This window comes from Etheostoma cragini, chromosome 14, assembly GCF_013103735.1.
Source record: "Etheostoma cragini isolate CJK2018 chromosome 14, CSU_Ecrag_1.0, whole genome shotgun sequence".
In the NCBI taxonomy this organism is placed as follows: Eukaryota; Metazoa; Chordata; class Actinopteri; order Perciformes; family Percidae; genus Etheostoma; species Etheostoma cragini.
Genome location: NC_048420.1, coordinates 15655232 through 15675554, shown reverse-complemented (window position 1 = coordinate 15675554; position 20323 = coordinate 15655232). Strand labels below are relative to the sequence as shown.

General features: G+C 38.0%; 1 protein-coding gene and 1 long non-coding RNA gene across 2 annotated transcripts; one reads left to right on the top strand and one right to left on the bottom strand.

The window, feature by feature from the left end:
• The first annotated feature begins 1606 nt into the window (after nt 1–1606).
• On the top strand, nt 1607–20241 carry dgat1a (diacylglycerol O-acyltransferase 1a). The gene is made up of 17 exons (XM_034892968.1): nt 1607–2157; nt 4985–5072; nt 9043–9083; nt 9628–9713; nt 10332–10384; nt 11208–11313; nt 11575–11703; nt 14436–14510; nt 14604–14707; nt 14811–14849; nt 14969–15010; nt 15320–15364; nt 17171–17283; nt 17607–17672; nt 17778–17865; nt 18168–18230; nt 18310–20241. The coding sequence occupies exons 1-17, from the start codon at nt 1862–1864 to the stop codon at nt 18454–18456; spliced, it is 1581 nt and encodes a 526-aa protein (XP_034748859.1). The 5' UTR covers nt 1607–1861; the 3' UTR covers nt 18457–20241.
• LOC117957316 lies at nt 7861–16403 on the bottom strand. The gene is made up of 3 exons (XR_004659470.1): nt 16393–16403; nt 14153–14155; nt 7861–7938 (listed from the first exon to the last, which is right to left on the bottom strand). It is a non-coding gene; the product is annotated as an uncharacterized LOC117957316 (long non-coding RNA).
• Nucleotides 20242–20323: the final 82 nt, after the last annotated feature.

The window sequence follows — 20323 nt, the reverse complement described above, 5'->3', positions numbered from 1 at the left end:
AAGGATGTCCCAATTCCTAAAATGCATATCAAGGAGTGAGAATCAAGCATCAACGAGGCTATAATATAATTATAAGGATATAGGATACACTGATGTATCCTCGCAGAAGACTTTTCACCCGTGGCATGTTAACAAAGAGGCGTGACAGAGTAAACTGAGGAAAGCGGGAGAGAGCAAAAAGGGGAGAGAGAGATAATGAAAAGGGGGGGAGAGAAGGACAGAGAGAGAAAGAGAGAGAGAGAGAGAGAGAGAGAGAGATAATAACCTATCCATGGTTAATCTTAACATTACTGATTGGGCCGGTCGGATCATACAAATTACGGATGGGTGAAATAATACAAATCAACGAGGAAAATATTATTAAAGTTTTCTAAAATGTACACATAGAGCAGAGCTACTGTCGGATAGACAGCTTCATTTGTTAAGTGCGTCTGAGAGACACTTGAAAACAGCAGCAACTTCATTAGAGATTACGTCAGAATCTAAAGTACTAGATCTGTTTTCTCTGTCCAGATTATAACTAGCATGAAACAACTTCACAGCATCGAAGGGACAATGGACGAGGGCCATGTAGCGTCAAATCTTGGGTGGGAACCTCCTTCCCTCAGCCAGGGCATTGAAAATGGGTCTTGGATGGGTATTCCAGCATGACATTGACCCAAAACACACGGCCAAGGCAACAAAGGAGTGGCTCAAGAAGAAGCACATTAAGGTCCTGGAGTGGCCTAGCCAGTCTCCAGACCTTAATCCCATAGAAACTCTGTGGAGGGAGCTGAAGGTTCGAGTTGCCAGACGTCAGCCTCCAAACCTTAATGACTTGGAGAAGATCTGCAAAGAGGAGTGGGACAAAATCCCTCCTGAGATGTGTGCAAACCTGGTGGCAAACTACAAGAAAAGACTGACCTCTGTGATTGCCAACAAGGGTTTTTCCACCAAGTACAAATCAATTTATAACATTTTTTACATGCGTTTTTCTGGATTTTCTCGTTATTCTGTCTCTCACTGTTCAAATAAATCTACCGTTAAAATGATAGACTCATCATTTCTTTGCCAGTGGGCAAAAGTACAGAATCAGCAGGGGATCAAATACTTTTTTCCTCACTGTAAGTATTTCTTCCAAGTAGGACTAACTAGTTGGTTTGGAATCTGGAATAGGACCCATAACTGCCCCTCTGTAACATTGTGTCCCTACTGCTCTATACTGTCTATCCATGTCATCTATTAGCAACTTTCATATTCTCATTCTCATTCATTGATTAGTGGAGTTTGTTGGGAGTAATACTATCTGAGAGTCTAACCTTGGGCCAATTTTTCCAAGACTCCACAAAATCTTCTTTAATTAAACGGTATACATATTGAAAGTGTTCAGTTGGTTTATTGGTCAATTAATTAATTCATAATAAAATCAGACTATAAGTACATCCACATAAATTAGCACAGGTATATTTTCCTATATAACTATTACACTGTCAAAAATTACTGTTGTAGTTGTTGATGGTTAATAGAATAATGTCTTTAATCTTCTACTTTGTTATGGCTAGGAGTTCAGTGAAATATTCCCATTAATTCACCCAGTAAATGTCAGTTTTTGTACACTTAATCCGGAAGTGGATTGGGACATCTGCTCGATAGGGGGATGTCACTTGCAAACACAGACCTGGCAACCTTAGTAACATTTGCAACTTGAGCTGTAGTGGTGATGAAACAGCTTATCACAACCAGCACTGACACGACTTGGTGCTAATCATTTAACGTTAGCTCTTGATGTAGCTAACCCTACGGATGGAAACCCAGAAACAGGTGACAGCAAGTTGACCAGCGATGCCATGCAGGTAAAAGCTGCGTGACTGAAGCCGCAGAAATGAGCGATAGAGCCGAGATGAGAGGGCCCGTATCCCGCAGGAGGAGGACGACCATCTCCGACGGAGGTGGCAGCGGAGCGGTGAAACAAGCCAACGGGAGCAAGTGTCACGATGCCGGAGAGAAACCACCGCAGTATTCCGCTAAAGCCAAAAGAGACGAGGTGCCTAGGCATGTGAGTAACAACGGGAACGGGAAGGTGGATAGAGAGATGGGGATGTCAGCACAGCAGCAACAGCTCGCAAACCGAACGAGAAAACAGAGGAGTCTGGTGGAAGATATTAACGAGAAACTCAGGTAACCGTTGATTTTCTTTTTCTTTTCTTTTTTATAAATTGTAGATACGTTGCAATGTCACGTGCGCTAAATTACTTAGGTAAAGTTAGGGAGACAGTCACAGATTCGAACTTCCGGGATCAATTACTCTATAGCGAAATGTTAAATCACAAACGACTTATCTTTCCAATCGTGGTAAGGTTAACAACTAGCTACAAACTTATTTTCATCCAAACGAACCGTCCTTCAATCGGGAGAAATAACATTGGTCTGTACAAGCAGCCGGTAGAGAGACGGCAGTGAGACGTGTTCTTAGGGACCGTCTACAAATCAAAACACCAAAAAGAGATGCCACAAAAATATAAATTAATTTACTGATTAAATAAGGTAGTGCCTCCAAACTTACTTCAATTATTACTTGTCTAATGGTAGTTGTACTATAGCACCTACTTTTAATAATTATATGCATATTTATAATTTTGGTGAATTGTTTTTTCCAAAACCATTTAATAGGCGTCATACAATTGATTATACAAAACGATTCAGGTCTCTAAAAGGGCCAGACATATAGATGCTCCCTGCTGGTTGCACTACAGCAGTTAGTTTTCCAAAATAACCGCAATCATAATTTTGGTGAATTTTGTTTGCCAAAATGTCATATGAACAATGATTCAGGTCTCTAAAACAGTTAGACACATAGATGCCCCCTACTAGTTGTATTAGAGTAGTTATTTAACAGCTGTCATATAAATGACAGTTATGTGTCTAGCCCTGGTTAATTTTCAAAACTAACTGCTGTAGTACAACCAGCAGTGGGCCGTCTATGTGTCTAGCCCTTTTAGAGACCTGAATCGTCATTTATATGACACTTATGAAAGGGTTTAAAAAAAAAAGAAAATTCACCAAAATTATAAATATGCTTATTTTTTTTAAGTAGGTGCTGTAGTACAACTACCATTAGACAAGTAATTCATAATTTAATCAGTAAATTAATGAATATTTTTGTGGTATCTTTTTGCTGTTTTAATTTGTAGATGGCCCCTAAGCACTCGTCTCACTGCTGTCTCTCCACCGGCTGCTCGTACAGACCAATGTTATTTCTGCAGATTGAAGGACGGTTTGTTTGAATGAAAATAAGTTTGAAGCTCGTTGTTAACCTTACTACGATTGAAAACTTAAGTTGTTTGTGATTTAACAACATTTCGCTATAGAGTAGTTAATTGATCCCGGAAGTTTGAATCTGTGAATGTCTTTCTAACTTTACCGAAGTGGTAAAGAGATTACAGAAAAGAGATTTCAGTAATTAACTAGTTATATTTTATATTAACATTTAAGGTTTCTGCTGCACTCAAAGTATGTGGGCCAGAGGTTAACATTACTCATTTGTATAAATCCTTTTTTACCGGGGGTTAGCTGTCAGAGCAGTACTTAGATCAAATGGGGGTCAAAGGGCCACTTCAATGTCCTGCAGCACTCTTCAAGCTTTGTGACAGAAAAGCAATACTGCATTCTTCTATAGAATATAACTTTTCCTTGAGGACTGGAAATTTACCTTCCATGTCCAACTCCTTCTTTTGAATAAAATAAAACGTTTCTAACATGTTACTGGTATTTATTTAAGCACAAAACAAACACAACTGTTGGTGTTGTGAATTTGAGGCTTTGAGTAAGAATTTCAAATTTGAGTAGCGATGTCATATAGAAATCATACATGAACGATTGGTATACAAATCAAGCCTTTAATGGCATGTGTATTTGTTTACATGTGGTGTCATTTCAGCAGTCCTGCTTTACATGCCACTTGTACTTTAAGAAAGAGAGAGACTGTAGCTCTAAGTTTGGATACATGTCAAGAGAATAGCTGGTAGGTACGAGTGAGAACAGACATTGTAAAAGAAGACACAATAGCTTGACCTTTACCCTCAACATTTTATGGTAACACAACCCCTTTGCGAGATATGTGAAAACATGCATTTATATAAGAGTGAAGCTGCCTGTACTTCCTTATTTTTGTAAACTGCCAAGAGTCTGGATGGTGCTTTACACAAACCTTTGAACTTACATAATATATAAAGATTGACACTGAAACACCAGACTGCTGAAATAAAAGGATTATAGTGTCAGTTTCCTGTACTACAGCAACTGTGAAACATAGGCTTTTGCCATTCTGTGCTTGCTGAACTACTTGTCTGTGTACACATTCTTCTGCCGGTCTAGTCTTGCCATGTGTGTCCTAGCACTCCGTGAGGAACCCTCTATCATGTCCTCGCTCTGAATGCTCATTCCTTCCTTACTTCCACTCAAACCACCAAACTACATTATCCCAACTTTTTTCTATCCTGTTTCTCTTTTTTTACTTGCTCCTGTTTCTCCTCCTATAAAATGTTCTCCTCTTACTTATTTTCCAATCATCCCTCCTTCTAACAGTTTTTTCTTTACTCCGTGCTCTTTGTTCTACTCATTCTTACTTGAAAGTGCCTACGTTTTTTACACTGCCCTTTGAGCAGTTGGGCCAATACCTTAAAACCTCAATTTCAACACAATCCCAACTCTTTCATTGCCCGGCGCAGTTGTAGGACCAAGCATAGACTACTGGATGTGATTCATTTATTTATAGGACAGTAGGGCTAGGAATTAATTGCTACTACAGTACACAAAACATTTTAATGTTTTGAAAGTACTGCAACATGAAAAATATATAAATGTGTGCTGCATTGCATAGTGGGTATTCAACACTATCATGTCAAATTAGTAAAATCTGTAATTTGCCCAGTAGGGAGGGAATGTAAAGAGCTTGATTAGTTCTAAAAATCATCACTAAAACTGTTGACTTTATGTTACCATGCAGCTGTCACGTCCTCCAAGAGTCTCTCTTGAGTTCAGCCAGTGGCTACAGCAACTACAGAGGAATTCTCAACTGGTGTGTTGTCATGTTGGTGAGTAACACTGCATGTTCAGAGAGGAAAGTTGTACTGCACTGTGACCTTCATAAACTACATACCACTAGAAATATAGACCTTGACACTTGGAACAAAGAAACTACTGAAAATACTGAATGAAAACTTAACGGGCAATTTATAATTTTTTTTCTCGTCTTTATGTTGCCTCAAATTACAATGTCTGTGGCCATTCTGTATCTTGATACATCGGTTGTTTTGTAAATTATTAACCAGTTGCATATTCTTCTACTTGTTTCTCACTGTCACACACTCAGTTATGGACTCATAAATTGAGCATGCACTAAGGAAAGAATTATGAATATCAATGAAAGTGGGAGAATTTTCCATCATTCCTAAATTTGCTGGAGTAGAGATTATAGGGTGAAAAAGCACGAAGAATCTGTGAACACATACAAATATAAAAAGTGTTGGATTTTTGGTGTCTTCTTTAATTTGATCCACATCATTGAGTATTATGTTGATGTTTTTTTAAATAAATCCTTGGTTTTACTAGTCCCACTTTTTAATGAACGATTAACATCACTCACATGCCTGATGGATGTTTTTCTTACAGTATGTTATGCTCAAAGCAGAGTCAGAATGCTCGGCCAATTAAGTTGTTTCTCATTCTGAAATTCTAAAATAAAACATGAACCCAAAGATTAATCTTCGAGCAGGAACTTTTTTTATTTATAGCTCTGAAAAAAACCTCTGTGTACAAATCAAGTCTAATTTTGCAGTTCTGTGACAAGATTAATTCCATCTTTGAAAGTTCTTATTATGTTGACGAGCACATCTTCTACTTTATGGTCACCGGGGATGGCTGAAATCGCTCAGTTCAGACTGTTTTCAGGAAGCCTTCGGGATTAGGCTGTAAGAGTCTAAAGTGGAACTGTGTGTGTGTGTTTAGAAGCTTAGCTGTGTACTTTATCCTTGATAACCAGGACCGTCAGCTGGATGTGTGTATGTATGTATGTATGTATGTATGTATATGTATATGTGTGTATATATATATATATATATATTTATACTTCCTTAATTTTTACACTTAAAATGTTATAGCCAAGTGATTAGAATTACTAATTCAACCCAAAGAAACCAATAGTTGTCTGTAGAGCAGCTACGCTTCTTTTCATCTCTTAAAGTGCTTGTGAAGTGAAGTGTACATGTTTGTAATTGATATCAGTCTGATGTTGTGGGTCATGACTTTCTCAAGTTGTTTGGAGGATGAATAAAAGTGTATGCTGCATCTCGTAACTGGGAAATCCATGAAAGGTTTGCCTTAATGCGGTTGTTCATGGAAGCACTCTCGATTTAATCTGGTTTTTCAAAAATATTTTCCTGTTTCTTACACAAGCCAGTGTTAGCTTGTAATAACATGTGACAATGGCATACAACATCCAAGTTGTCTTTGGTCTGTAGGCATAAGGTTTTAAGCTCTTATTAGAAAGACACATATAAAATTGTTAAAACATACAAAATTTTAAGCAAATTTCAATTGGTGCTAAAACATCTGTGCCAGTGAACCAACATAAGCATTAGTGTTTTAAGATGCTGTACCTTGTTCAGTGTGGCTGGATGATATAGAGGTAGTCAGACAGTGAAGATATTTGGCATAAGACACAATTTTGATCCTTGACAGGAAAAACATACCATTGTTCCCTCTGAAGTATAGCCAAACAGACCATGTGAGCCGCTTAAAAGACCACAAGGACAGCGCATAGCAGAGCAAATCAGCCAGCTCGAAGTTTATCACACTTGATACACTTGAAATTATACCAAGGTATATTAAGGAAATAGTTTTTTGTAATATGAATACAAACTGGCTATGAAGCTATAGAACACATATGCAACTTTAGTCTTAGCTGTTTGTCTTGACTTCTAAACAGAAGACCTCGGCCAATGTAAAATGATACATTGATACACTGATAATTCAATCTTTGTTGGCGCCAGTTCTCTTAGGTTAGCTTTGTATGTCAGGGTAAAGTTCAGCCAATCCATGCAACTATTTCTATTTTTAAACTTAGCAAATTGGATATGTCTCTCCTATTCAGAGGACACTGAGATGCAACATAAGTTCATTACTGAAACTATATATCATCATTTTATCTTGTTCAAGCAGTTTCAGAACATCAAAAATGTGATTCAACAAATCAAAAAGAGATGCATTTTTGAATAATTCCTACAAGATAACATTCCTGAGTTTAAGCAATGCAATGGATATTACTGAGTATAATTGCTGCCATCTCCCATGGGGTTGTTCTGTATCTGACTTTGCACACTGACCCCTCTCTTAAGAAACATTTCTTGCAAAATTTGATTTTGCAATGTTCTCCATTAATGCTCTAGAGAGGCCACTGTCCTAATAATTGTGTTCTACGTGCTGGCCCTCTCTTGTCACACTGCTGCAGGATCTTATTGTGTGGCATACCCTCAGTGTCCTCATTATCTTCACTGTCTCTATAACTCATGCACTGAACACAACATAAAAATCATCACAAAAATGAGGGTGGGTAGTTATCTCGGAAAACTCAGATCTGATGGCTGAGTTAAAACTGTACTCGGACCTTGAACTTTAACACGTAAATATAATGATAAACCTTATTGATCTGACACTTTTTAACAGAGTGAACAGCAGCAGGGTGTGACAGGTATCAAGGTGTACAGTATGAAAGGAATCTTATCTACAAATCCTGTAGATATGAGCGTGTTACTTTATATTGCTTATGTTGCTCTTTCAGTAAGTTGCTCTGCATAAAAACAGCTCTCACACAAGGCAGTGACTCTTTAAAGGGGCTATACTCGATATTCAGAACATTAATATAGCAGCAAACATCTTTTTGCTATGTGAAGATTTAGTGTCCTGAGCAGAGAATGAACACATGCATGTTAGTGCCTTGTGTCTCAGTATAAGCCAATGAGGCTCGTGACAACTTGCTGTATTTGACAAGTTGGGGAAACAGTCTCTAAGAGCCGTGTGGAGGCAATTCAAAACCACTTTTATTCTGAACACGGAGTAGAGCCCCTCTGTTCTTGCTTTGAATACATACTCACTCAACACGTACAAACAAACACCTTAAAATCTACAGACTAATCAATAACAGAGCAGTGTTGGAAGAGAAAATGATAGCAACAGTGCAAATTTCCACATTGTGGGATTAATAAAGGATTTTTTCATCTTTAAATTTTTTGGGGGGGCAGCATATCCAAGGACACCTCCAGGCTGGATAAACTGAGCAGGCGGGCCGGCTCTGTGGTCGGCATGAAGCTGGACTCACTGGTGACGGTGGCAGAGAGGACACTGGACAAACTGTTGGACATTATTGACGATGCCAGCCACCCCCTGCACACCGTCATCAGCAACCAGAGGAGCCTGTTCAGTGGAAGGCTGCTCCTTCCTAAGTGTAGGCCCAGCAGACTTAACAAATCCTTTGTCCCTTATGCAATCGTAGTCTACAACTCCTTATCTGGGGTGAGGAGAAAATGGGGTGAAAGAGGACAGAACAGGAAGGAAGGGAAGGAGTGGTAGCCACTCTTTCACTGTGCAATTAAGTAATTAATACTCTACTTGCATACATACCTGGACAACTGCTCTTAACTGATAATTTTTGCTAAAGGTCTTTTTATGGCTAAAGGTTTTATTGGTATTGTTATTTTATACTGTTTTCTCTCTATACTGTATTGCCTTTTTTGTAAGCTGCTGAAAACTGCTCCTGGAAATTTCAATTTCCTTGCTGGGGTCATGCCAAAATGATCAAAAAGAGAAATCAAAGTCTACAGCCGGTAGAGAGCCGCAAAGTGAATGGAGAAGTGCCGTTCACCATGTTACGAGTTGATGAACCACTGAAACGATTTTCAAAGAAATTTGGATGAAAAGTTCTCTAGTGTTGCTTTAAATGAATGGCCAGATGCAAAACAGCCTTGTTGATACTGTGAACTCATTATCACCTGCTGTCCTCTATTTCAGGTGCTAAGTAATGCACGCCTCTTCTTAGAAAACATTATAAAGTAAGTATGCATCTACACACACAAACTTACATTGATTTAATGTATACACAAGCATGTGCTGTTACAACTCACTCCCATTTGGTTGTACAACTGGCCATCTCCGCTAATCTTCTACTTCACTATTTTATTACATTACATTAATTTTAAACTCAGAGAAAGGAACAAATGTACTTAGGAATTGTTATTGTTTGTTTTTATAGAATTTTTTTCTATAGAATTGAGACATAAGTAAGTGCCAGCATGGTGTGTCCAGGTATAGCCTGAAATATAATAATTTCATATTAAGTTAGATAGAAAACAGTTTCTTTGTAAGTTGACAATCCTGGGGCGTCCATTCCCATTGTTATAGACTGCATTGTTGTTATGAATCGAGAGAGGTTTCTGGCCATAACCTTAACCACACCAAGCATTTACGTGACCACTTCAGTCTTCAACTTCAAACTCAATATCACATACCCATTTTCAGCCTCCTATCTAAAGAAACCCTTTAAAAAATGATGCCTGCTGGGATCAGTCATTTTACTTTTTCTCTTCTCTAATGTAGGTATGGTATCTTGGTGGACCCTATCCAAGTAGTGTCGCTCTTCTTGAAGGACCCGTATAGCTGGCCGGCAGCTTGCCTCATTATTGGTATGGAGCACTTATTTTACTGCCCAGGGTCTTTTAAACAGATGTTGAATGACTCACAGCCAATTGTCCTTCTGTGACCTCAGGATTAGCAAACAGGTGTTGTACCTGTAATTCCTGTACTTAAACCAGGACGCATTAGTCTCTTTCATTGTAATACAAAGTGTGGTTGTTGACCGTAATAAAACCTCTCCATGTGCCAAATAGCTGATCTGATACAGCATCATTTTTTGCGTGAGGTCCTTTCCTGAACAGTCTATCACAGCAGTTATTGGTTATTAAGGTTGCCTTCTGACATTGTCAATTTTCTGGCAACAACTGGCTTTATCAAAGCAGTAAAACAAGTTCATACAAAGGTGAATGAACATAGTTGTCCCCAGCAGGGACGGGAACTAGCCTGCAGGGTAACAATAGAACAATCAATCTGAATAAAATGCTGCTAGTTATAGGAAAATGCTGGACTTTTAGCAGCTGCCTGTGGACCATCATGCTTGACAAAATCAGTATTCACCACCAGTTATCAGTTTCTGGGGTTGAGTAATAAAATAAAGTCAACATCCTACTGTGGTTCCCATCTATGTGCTGCTGTAGCTGACATTATGTTGTTTGTCTGTGTTTCAGTGTCAAATGTGTTCATCTTAGCAGCCTTGTACACAGAAAGGCGTCTGGCTGTGGTGAGTACTTACAATTCTGTCAAATACATTCTCCTAGTTACATTTTATTTTACTATTGTGGACACTGCAAAATTTGCTTTATTTGCTTTAATTTGTTTGCCTTTGTAAGCTTTGGTTATGCATAAACCACCTTAATTTGGATTTGGAAGGGTGGCCTTATACTGTTGTTTAGGTATGAGAGTGTAGGTTTGTTTTTAATGTATTATTCAGGGTTCTCCATTCAAGGATGTTACAGATCCTAGATTCTTGTCAGTAGATTCTGTATCACAGCAATCTCTCTTTACCTACTCTTAACTCTGATAAGAATATAGATCCTGGTTTAGATTAGATTACATATCCTCTAAAACGCTTCCACCAATATTGTACCTGTAAAAAGCACAATAGATCTAGTGTTGCACAGTGAAAAAGCTGTGATTCTCTGGTTAAGGAAAAAATAATGAAAGTATATGCCTTGTAATGCCACACAGTGCCCTGCTATGCCATGAACTACTACAAACTACTATTTTCTGTGACTGTTATTGCCACTCTTCATTTTAACCCCAACCGGTCGTCAGAAACCGCCTACCAAGAGCCTGGGTCTGTTCGAGGGTTCTGCATAAAAGGAAGTTTTTCCTCGCCACTGTCGCACTGTTGCTATCTCTGGAGGAACTGTTGGGTCCTTGTAAATTAAGGAGTGACCTACTCTATCTGTAAAGTGTCTTGAGAAAACTCTTGTTTTGAATTGATATTATAAATAAAATTGAATTGAGGTATATCCACAGTCACAGATGAAATGTTTTACAGTGACAAGACAATTTTCTTGTTTTACTTTCATCATTCCTAGGGTACCATTACCCAAATGACAGGACTGATTATTCACATTTTTAACCTGACGTCCATGTTGATCTTCCCTTCAGCCACTGTACTCATTGTGACCTCCATTACCCCAGGTAAATCCTAAATATATACATGTTTACATGGCATTTCAAATATGAATAAATGCATGTGCATTTGGATGCTAGCACGAGAAAATGACAAATCACTATTTAAAAACTTTTCTCATCTACACACACGTTCACACTCCAAAGAGCTCCTTTTATCTGTCTTTCATTGCTCCTAGTTAAGTGTGTCTGTCTGTCTGTCTGTCTGTCTGTCTGTCTGTCTGTCTCTCTCTGTCTCGCTCTCTCTCTCTCTCTCTCTCTCTCTCTCAGTGGGTGGTGTGCTTTCCCTAGGAATCTACACAGTGCTATTTCTCAAGCTGTACTCGTACCAAGACACCAATAGGTGGTGTCGAGAACTCCGACAAGCGAAAGCCAAGAGACTAACGCGGTCATACTCATGTAAGTATAATACGGAGCCCTCCTGGGGTCAGCGGAAAAAAAAAACTAAACCTTTTAGTTTTCATTTTTAACAAAGTGTTCGCACAGATTCATAACAACCCGTGCTCACGGTTTAATAAACGTGAGCAAAGTAGGAAAGATATTCACAGATTCAAACTTCAGGGATCAATTACTCTAAATGATATTAAATCACAAATGACACATCTTTCCTAACATAGTAAGGTTAACAATGAGCTACAAACAGATTTTTATCAGAACGAGCCGTCCTCCAACCTGGAGAAATAACATTGGTCTCTAGTAGCAGCTAGTGGTGCTTAGAAGTATATAAACTACAACACAGACTCAAAAATATCTATTGATTTAATGATTAAATAAGGTAGCACTATATTTTAACAAAGTGCTGTAGTACATTAGAGGAGACAAGTTATATTTAAGGTAAGAATATATGTAGAATATCTTTCCTGTTTTGCTCGTGTTTAGAGCACGGATTATGAATCTGTACGCACAGTTTATTAAACCGTGCGCACGGTTTAGTTTTTTTTTCTCAGCTGACCCCAGGGGGGTTCTGTAGTATATCTGCACACACAAACTGTTAATTAAATATTATCTACATTATGAGTAGGCACACATGTAAAATCAGTACAAGGGCAGTGATATGAGGTGCTCTTGAGCAGGGCACGTATCCCCAGAGTTGCTCCAATGGATCTACTTAGTGACTAACAGGTCAGATTAGCTGTAAATCTGACATGGCTAAAGAAACAAAGGTTTAAAAATAGACTCATATACACAAATATTGCACACTTAAAGGTCGATTTCAACATGTGGCTCTGTTTTTTTTTTTTATTTGTCATGCTGTCAGTAGCAAAAAACCTTCGGTGCTGTATACACAGAGTTATAGAGACAGAAAGACAGAAAAGTTGTGACAATTGACTAGTGTGAACTTCACCTGAAAACAAGAAATAAACAGGTATGGGTTGACTAAATTTTTTTACCTTTCTCTCACATTTACTGCAGTAAAATTCACTGTGTTCCCTTGGAAGGAATAACTGCACATGGCTAAGCACTGGTAATGAGATTTTAAACATGTTTTGAGGCTAAAAACACATCCAAAACTTGCCCTTGCCTGATGGGTGCTAACTCTAGCAGGAGGATTACACGATGTAGGCAGCACCAATTGTTTAGATTTGTCTCACAACTGAAAGCAGTACAAATTAAAAACAAAACAAAAAAAACTGAGTTATATGTTGAAATTGACCAGAATTCTCCTTTTAACAGGATGATATTGTTGTTGCTTTTTATTACTATGCTGCTACTACCATCTAGTGGTGACATGAAAAACTGCAGCTTTTGGCAATTAAGTGGTGTGTTTTGAACAGCTGTTATCACTTATACCTCTTTCACACCAACTACCAGCGTTGGGCTATGGTTGTCTGAACAGGTTTCAACCCTCCTTTTTGAAATTCAAACCAAGCCAGTCAACGTGGGTATTTCCCTGGTCATGACTATTCAGAAATCACCTGGGTCACAACCCGGGAGCATTTCATAACAGTTACCTTAAGTGCTAGAAATGGTTCTCAAAGTAGGGTCTGGGGACCCCCAGGGATCCTTAAGGGGGTTCCAGCGTGTCCCCAACAAAAAGTGAAATAATTTATTTTCACTATAACTCCATCCATAATTAACACAATGACAGAATCCATTACTATTTTGGCCATGGCTTTCATAGACTTTCTGTTAAACAAAAATCCTATCAGATGGGGACCCTTGGACAAAATCTAATCAAATGGGGGTCCGTGGTCTAATTTCTGTCAGTTTGGGGGTCCTTGATGTCAAAACATTTGAGAACCACTGCTCTAGTCCATCCATATACCAGCAGAACTAATATGTTTTGTAGCTACTTGAATCTGTCATTGTACAGTAGAGGGAGAAATAAAGCTTTCTTTGGTTGTTTTACAGTGATTATTTCCTAAAGTCGAAATAAATAACAAACACTTATCAGACCTCCTCTTTATGGCTTAGCTGGACAATTAGGTTACGCTATTATAACGTTTCTCTTTGTTTGATATCATTAAAAGTAAAGTTGGCCTTTGCTGTTTGCTTCTTGATTAATTTAAAAAAAGACAGAAAAAATAGAGAGATTTTCGCTACCCAGCAGCCGCACTGAACTGCAAACTAGAGATTTGCGTCTCGTTCAAGAGAGAAGAATTAAGAGTGTTGGTGCCAAGAGAATTAAACAAAACCTATTTTTATACGTTTTAAGTTCTAACATTGTGTTTTACAGGCAGTTTTGCAACTGCCCCACTGTCATTTCCAACCAGTCACATAATTCGTCCCGCCCCGCTGTTAGCAACCCAGGTTTTGTGCAATTCACATTGAAATCGACCCTAGCCTATCCTGATCAAACCCAGCTCGCTACCTGAGTAGATCAAGGAGGATCACCCCATTTAAACACAGTCTACCTGGGTATAACCCTAATTGAGCCATTGATGTGAAAGGGGTTTAGTGTGACTGAAAGGTATTCTACATCTTTAATGCTAATTGATGGCTTTATTTCTTAGCTGTAGGAGCTAGAATAAATGGACAGCACACACAGAAATCCAAAATGCTCTTTGTCTGTTCTATTTATAATGTCATTTGGTGGCTTGTTGTAGAAAAACATGGGTATAGCTGGTGTATGAAAGACATAAAATGAGTTAATTACCATCTCCATTTTTTTGCATGCATGTGCATTTCAGGTCCATCTGTGGCGCAATCCAATGGTTCAGCAGTTCACACTCATGTCTTCTACCCAGGCAACCTCACCCACAGAGGTAGCAATAACAGCTGTATAGCTTGTTAAAAAACATAACAAATTAATGATAAATATCCCTAAATTAACGTTTTGTTTCTTTGTTTGTCTGTAGACATGTACTACTTTGTCTTTGCCCCAACTCTCTGCTACCAGCTCAACTTTCCACGGTCACCTCGAATACGCATAAGGTTCCTGATGAGAAGACTTTTTGAAATGGTGAGAGGGAACTTAGTGTATATGTTTTTGATGTAAACTAAGATGGTGGAAAACAGACATGCATGTTACATTTTTTTCCCTTTTAACTCGCTCTTTCTTGTAGCTTTTCTTCATGCAGCTGTTGGTGGGACTGATACAGCAGGTATGTTGAACATAGAATATACTCTGCACACTCAGATTGAAAAAAACTAAGTTCAACACAAAGTCATTTAAATCTCAGCGCTCAAACAATGCAAAGCAATTTTCATTTGTGTCTTTCAGTGGATGGTTCCCACCATACAGAACTCAATGAAACCATTCCAGGTGCGTACACACAAATACACAACTGTACTGTATACAAAGATAAATAGCTCTCATGAGAGCAAAAAGCAAAGGATCATAGACTATAATTGATTTTGTCTAAAAGCTCTATTGTGTAGTTTCTGTCTCCCCCATGACAAACTTACTGAGAAATATAGAGAGGGTTTGGTGGAGCTTATAGGCTTAACAGCTTTGTATCAACTCATTTGGCATTTGCTTGAACAGACATTCATTAATAAAATAGTTGTCCACTAGAGCTTTAAGGGAATAACATTGTTAATGAGGAAATGTCATTTTTTGTGTCTTTCACAGGAAATGGACTTTTCTAGGATGGTGGAGCGCCTCCTAAAGTTAGCTGTGAGTATCATGACGTTCTCAAGCTACACTAGATGAAATAATGTGCTGTCATAATGTAGCACCTCTAACCTGAAATAGAAATATAGCTATATATCAATTACCTAGGCTCTGAGCCGTAGTTGACATGACTGACAAGGATTTACTTTTGAAACGGAACAGCTGGCAAGTTCACAACCAATCTTGTACTAAAAAATACCACAGAAATTGAATAAAGCTCTTTTGTGTAACAAATAAATAGAAACACTGAAATACATTGTCTTTGAAAAATAGAAAAAGTCAATCTACCCCGGTAGTGAACCAAAAACACATTTAAGTGTTCCTTATCTGGAATCCAGTATCTGAAATCCGGATGTGAATCAGTTCAGTCACTCCCGGACACAGCGGGATGTTGCTCACTGCATTGTTTTTAAACAATAATAATAATTGCTATCTCATTTTCCATATATAGTACCGTATTTACTTTTCTTTTCACAATAAACCAGTTACACATTTAAAACTATTAGCTATGGTTTAGAGAACTGTTAAAATCACACCACTAACTGCGCTCCATACAAGTCTGTTTGACAAGAAACCATATAGTTTGCATTGACAAAGAAAAAATGGTACATAATTAAACAATAGCATTTCCACATTTATTTTACTTAACAATAAATGTTTCTTAAAGGATTAGTGTATTTTTATATCATAACATGATGAAATGTATGCTATTTAGTGTAAACATGAAATGAATGCAACGTTATTTCCCAATTAGTAACTTCACTTCAGTTAAAAACACATTTAGAACACCGTACTTCTAAATACAAAAAAATATCACACACAATGAACCAAGTGCAATATAAAACACACTACAATACTTTCATGTCACTCTGATTTGTTTTTTAAGTAGTATGACATCTTAAAACCTAAAATGTGTTCACTGATAGCATGACCTCCTTTTAGCTAGCCCTATGTTAAGCTAATGAGCAAGTTGAGACGACAGAAACTCACCTGAGGGTTCAGCAGGAAAATAAGGAAAAAACTTCTCACACAATGGAGTCCTCATGTTACTAGTTAAATATTATCTTATCTACACAACTCCTGATAAAAATTGACTAGCTATCTTAGTTTATTTCGATCTAGTTTCGCCACGTGAATTAGATCTTTTTTCTAATGCAACTTAATCGAATGAAGCATCTCTCATGACAAATGTAACCGCGCTAGTGCGCCCTCTGCTGGCATTATGTAGCTTGACACTCAAATAGTTAACCCTTTAGTGACAGCATACTCTATAGGGGTTACAATAGCTTAAAATGAAACATAAATAAAGACAATGAAAAAATCTTTTACCACTTACTATTGCATGTTGAACTATGAGGTTGTCTCTCCATAACTGTCTCACATGTGTATATGGACTTTGTGTATTAGAGGGGAGGTAGCAACATGGCAACCATAAGCCTCTTTCCGACCAGGTAGTTACAGGAACGTAGCTGTGGGAATAGTGCACTTCTTGACAGTTCGACTAACTACTCTTCTCCAAAACCGGGTTTGTCATTTGCATTTGTACTGGCCAAGTGGCCGTAGGAACTGGTAGGAGGGGTAAGGGAGTGACGCAAATAAGGCAACGGCCTTTATAGCTTCGTCACTTGACTTTAGTGCCACATTCAATATTTTATATTTATTATTATTTATTTTATGACCTATTTTATAGGTTATAGGAACTTTATGTTCCACAAACTGCAAAAATCCCTCCGGTCGGAAACCGGCTATAGTGGGACCTTACCAACCTGGACAACTTTCCTAAAATCTACCTTGACTCCCCTCTCCCAGGTCCCTAACCATCTGATATGGTTAATATTCTTCTATTGGTTTTTCCACTCTTCTATGAACTTTGTGGCAGAGCTGTTGCAGTTTGGAGACAGAGAGTTCTACAAAGACTGGTGGTGAGTAGAAGGAACATTTAATCACACATGTACACAGCTAAACATTTGAATCACAACTAATAAAAACAGGCACATATGTTGACGGTGTCCATATAAAGTATGTTCCTTTAAGTTGCAGGGTAATTTGGTAGATGTTTCCATCTAACAAACAAGTGACAGGTGGGCTAAATCCACATATTTATAAATCCCCTAATTTAAGCGGACCATGCGTAAGAAATCTCACAGGAATAAAAGTTTATTTATTTAAATATGTAGTCATCATTCAGAATACCCATTGGTCTTGTAGTCAAATTCTAAAACTGTACGATTTTTGTTCATTTCAGGAACTCTGAGACTGTCACATATTTCTGGGCCAATTGGAATATCCCAGTCCACAAGTGGTGTCTGAGGCGAGCAGCAAATTTTTCACTTTTTTCAGCATTGACACAATTTGATGTTTTGGCTTCACATTTTCATTGTAGTCTGGATGAAATTGTGTACATTGTGTGTTACAGACACTTCTATAAGCCAATGTTGAAGAAGGGGGTCAACAAGTTTCTGGCTCAAACCGCCGTCTTCATGATGTCTGCCTTCTTCCACGAGGTAAACCAACAGCATTAAGTCTCATGAGACACAAAACAATTACTAAAGTCTACATATCTGCTAATTCAACCTCAAAACAGCTGTCATTTTTAATTAATGTGGTTACATTAAGTGGCCTGTTGGACAGTTGTTAACTGACAGCTGTGAGGTGCCGGTGAAGTCGAAAAATGGATTGCTAAAAATAAAAAAGATTGTTTCTGAGTTATGAGTGTGCAGCTCTTCCCTCCTTACATTTACACATTTTGAATATAATAATTTTTTAAGTTCTGTGTCTGATTTATTGTATTTCTGTCTTTCTTCAGTACCTGGTGAGTGTTCCTCTGAAGATGTTCCGACTGTGGGCCTTTATGGGAATGATGGCTCAGGTGAGACACATTGAACCGTCCATCATTTCCCCTCCTCTGCTGTAGACAAACACACGTTGACTTCTGAACTTCTCTTTAGGTTCCTCTGGCTTGGTTTGTGGGTCGTTTCCTGAATGGAAACTATGGCAACGCCGCTGTGTGGATGTCACTCATCATTGGCCAGCCTGTTGCTGTGTTGATGTACGTCCATGACTACTATGTCATTCATTATGGGAGCACTACGTAGTACTAGACAAACTCACACATTCCCAGTCACACACAAACATGTACAAGTCATGGTGGACACACACACACCAACCTGCAGGACAACTAAAGGGAGTTTAACAGAAAGCCCTGTTAATATGAACTTGTCAGTGAAAACAGCAACAGGAGGAATTTGACTTGTTGATTTTTGCACTAAAGAGAAATTAACCATAGTATTGTCAGGAAATGATTGTAACATGAGAAGTGCTTGCTATAAAGCGGTATTCCACTTTAATAGGACAAACAAACCTTGGCAATCAGCCTCCTGTATCCGCAATCCTCGGGATTCACCGTCACCACACACTCTTAAAATTGGTTTCTAGCACTAAACACTTCAACGTCAAACAAATGATCCTGGAGCCAAAGTGAACTAGCATTTGGATGTATGTTGGAATTGATCCCTCACTGTTAGATTTGTTTGGAGTATGATTTTATCTTGAGCAGATTAAGCTAAACAAAAGTAAATGTGTGGTGCTAAGGTTTCCCCAAGTGGTCAATATTGGTGGTTGAGTCAGGAGCTCAAAGGTTAGGTACAATTTCCTCAACTTTAAAAGCAATTTACTAATTTTAAATTGGAAACACTGCATGTAACCAACCACTTCTCAAGGTCTGGGAAATGGGCACACTTTTGTGTGCAACAAATGAAATGAAAGAACCTGCCGACGGAGGAAAAGCCAAGGATCCTGCCTCCAATGAGCTGATGTGAAAAAACATTTTTTTTTCATGTATCCAAAGACAACAAAGAAATGGGGAAGCCAGATAAACTTTGTTTTACAGAGTTAAGGCTGATGTCTCCAGGTCTTCAAATTGACAACAGTGAGTTTTTTTTTACGTACATTCTACATTAGATTCCCTCTTTTTGATGCAGCGCAGTTCTTGAGTATTAAATAAATTTATAATAAAAGGATTTGTAAACAAAAATGGTTAAAAACAGGAAACTGCAAGAAAAGAAGCTGAAAAGTTTGTGCCCTTATTTGTAGTCGTGGACCTCCAGGCAGCCTCTCATCTTCTCTCTCAACTCCAAACATCATCAATGCAAGCTCCAAGTGTAACAGGACATGCTTACATGCGCGTTATTTGTCTGTTATTTGCTTTAGTGTCTTTTTGTGTTCTGATTTGACTTACTAGATGGTTTACTTTGTTTGCAGTTTTGCCGTGCCAAATTATAATTTGTTTTATTTTTATATCAATGATTTAATGCAGTGGTTGATTTACTGATTTGAACCAATGAATGTTTGCACTTTAAAGAGATGCATGCTGTTGACTAAAGCAATAGAGTTCCATTAATGTATTTAAGTTATATCAATTGTGTAAGGAAAATATGATAGTTAAAATAATTTGTATGTTTTGTAATTACCTTGTGGACATTGTGTTGTTGTATAAGATTAGCTCAATGTCCGTTTGATTCAAAGCAGCTGCGTTGGCAATGAGTTTTAAACAACCTTTTCATGCCACAGGTTATTTCCGTATATAAATTCTAGAGCCGATTTCTTGGTTTGACTTGATTTAAAAGACACTATAATGATTATTGCCATATAAGAAGTTGCTGTCTGTTATTTTACTTTGTATGTGTTAATCTGTTTTACAAATACAGTGACAGTTGACTGATCATGATGAACTAGAGCCTTTTCATTCCTAATTAGTCACATTTCAGGGAAAATGTTGGTAAAGAATAACACCAGTTGTCAAAAGGACTGGGTTGGCATTCCTTATTGAAATTTACAAGTGCCTGCTGGAAAAATAATTTTAAACTCAGAATGTAAAACAATGAAAAAGACAGAGGCCAAATACTTCCTTAACCTTATTCTATGTAACAAATAGATTCACAATGCATCATACTTGGCAACTGC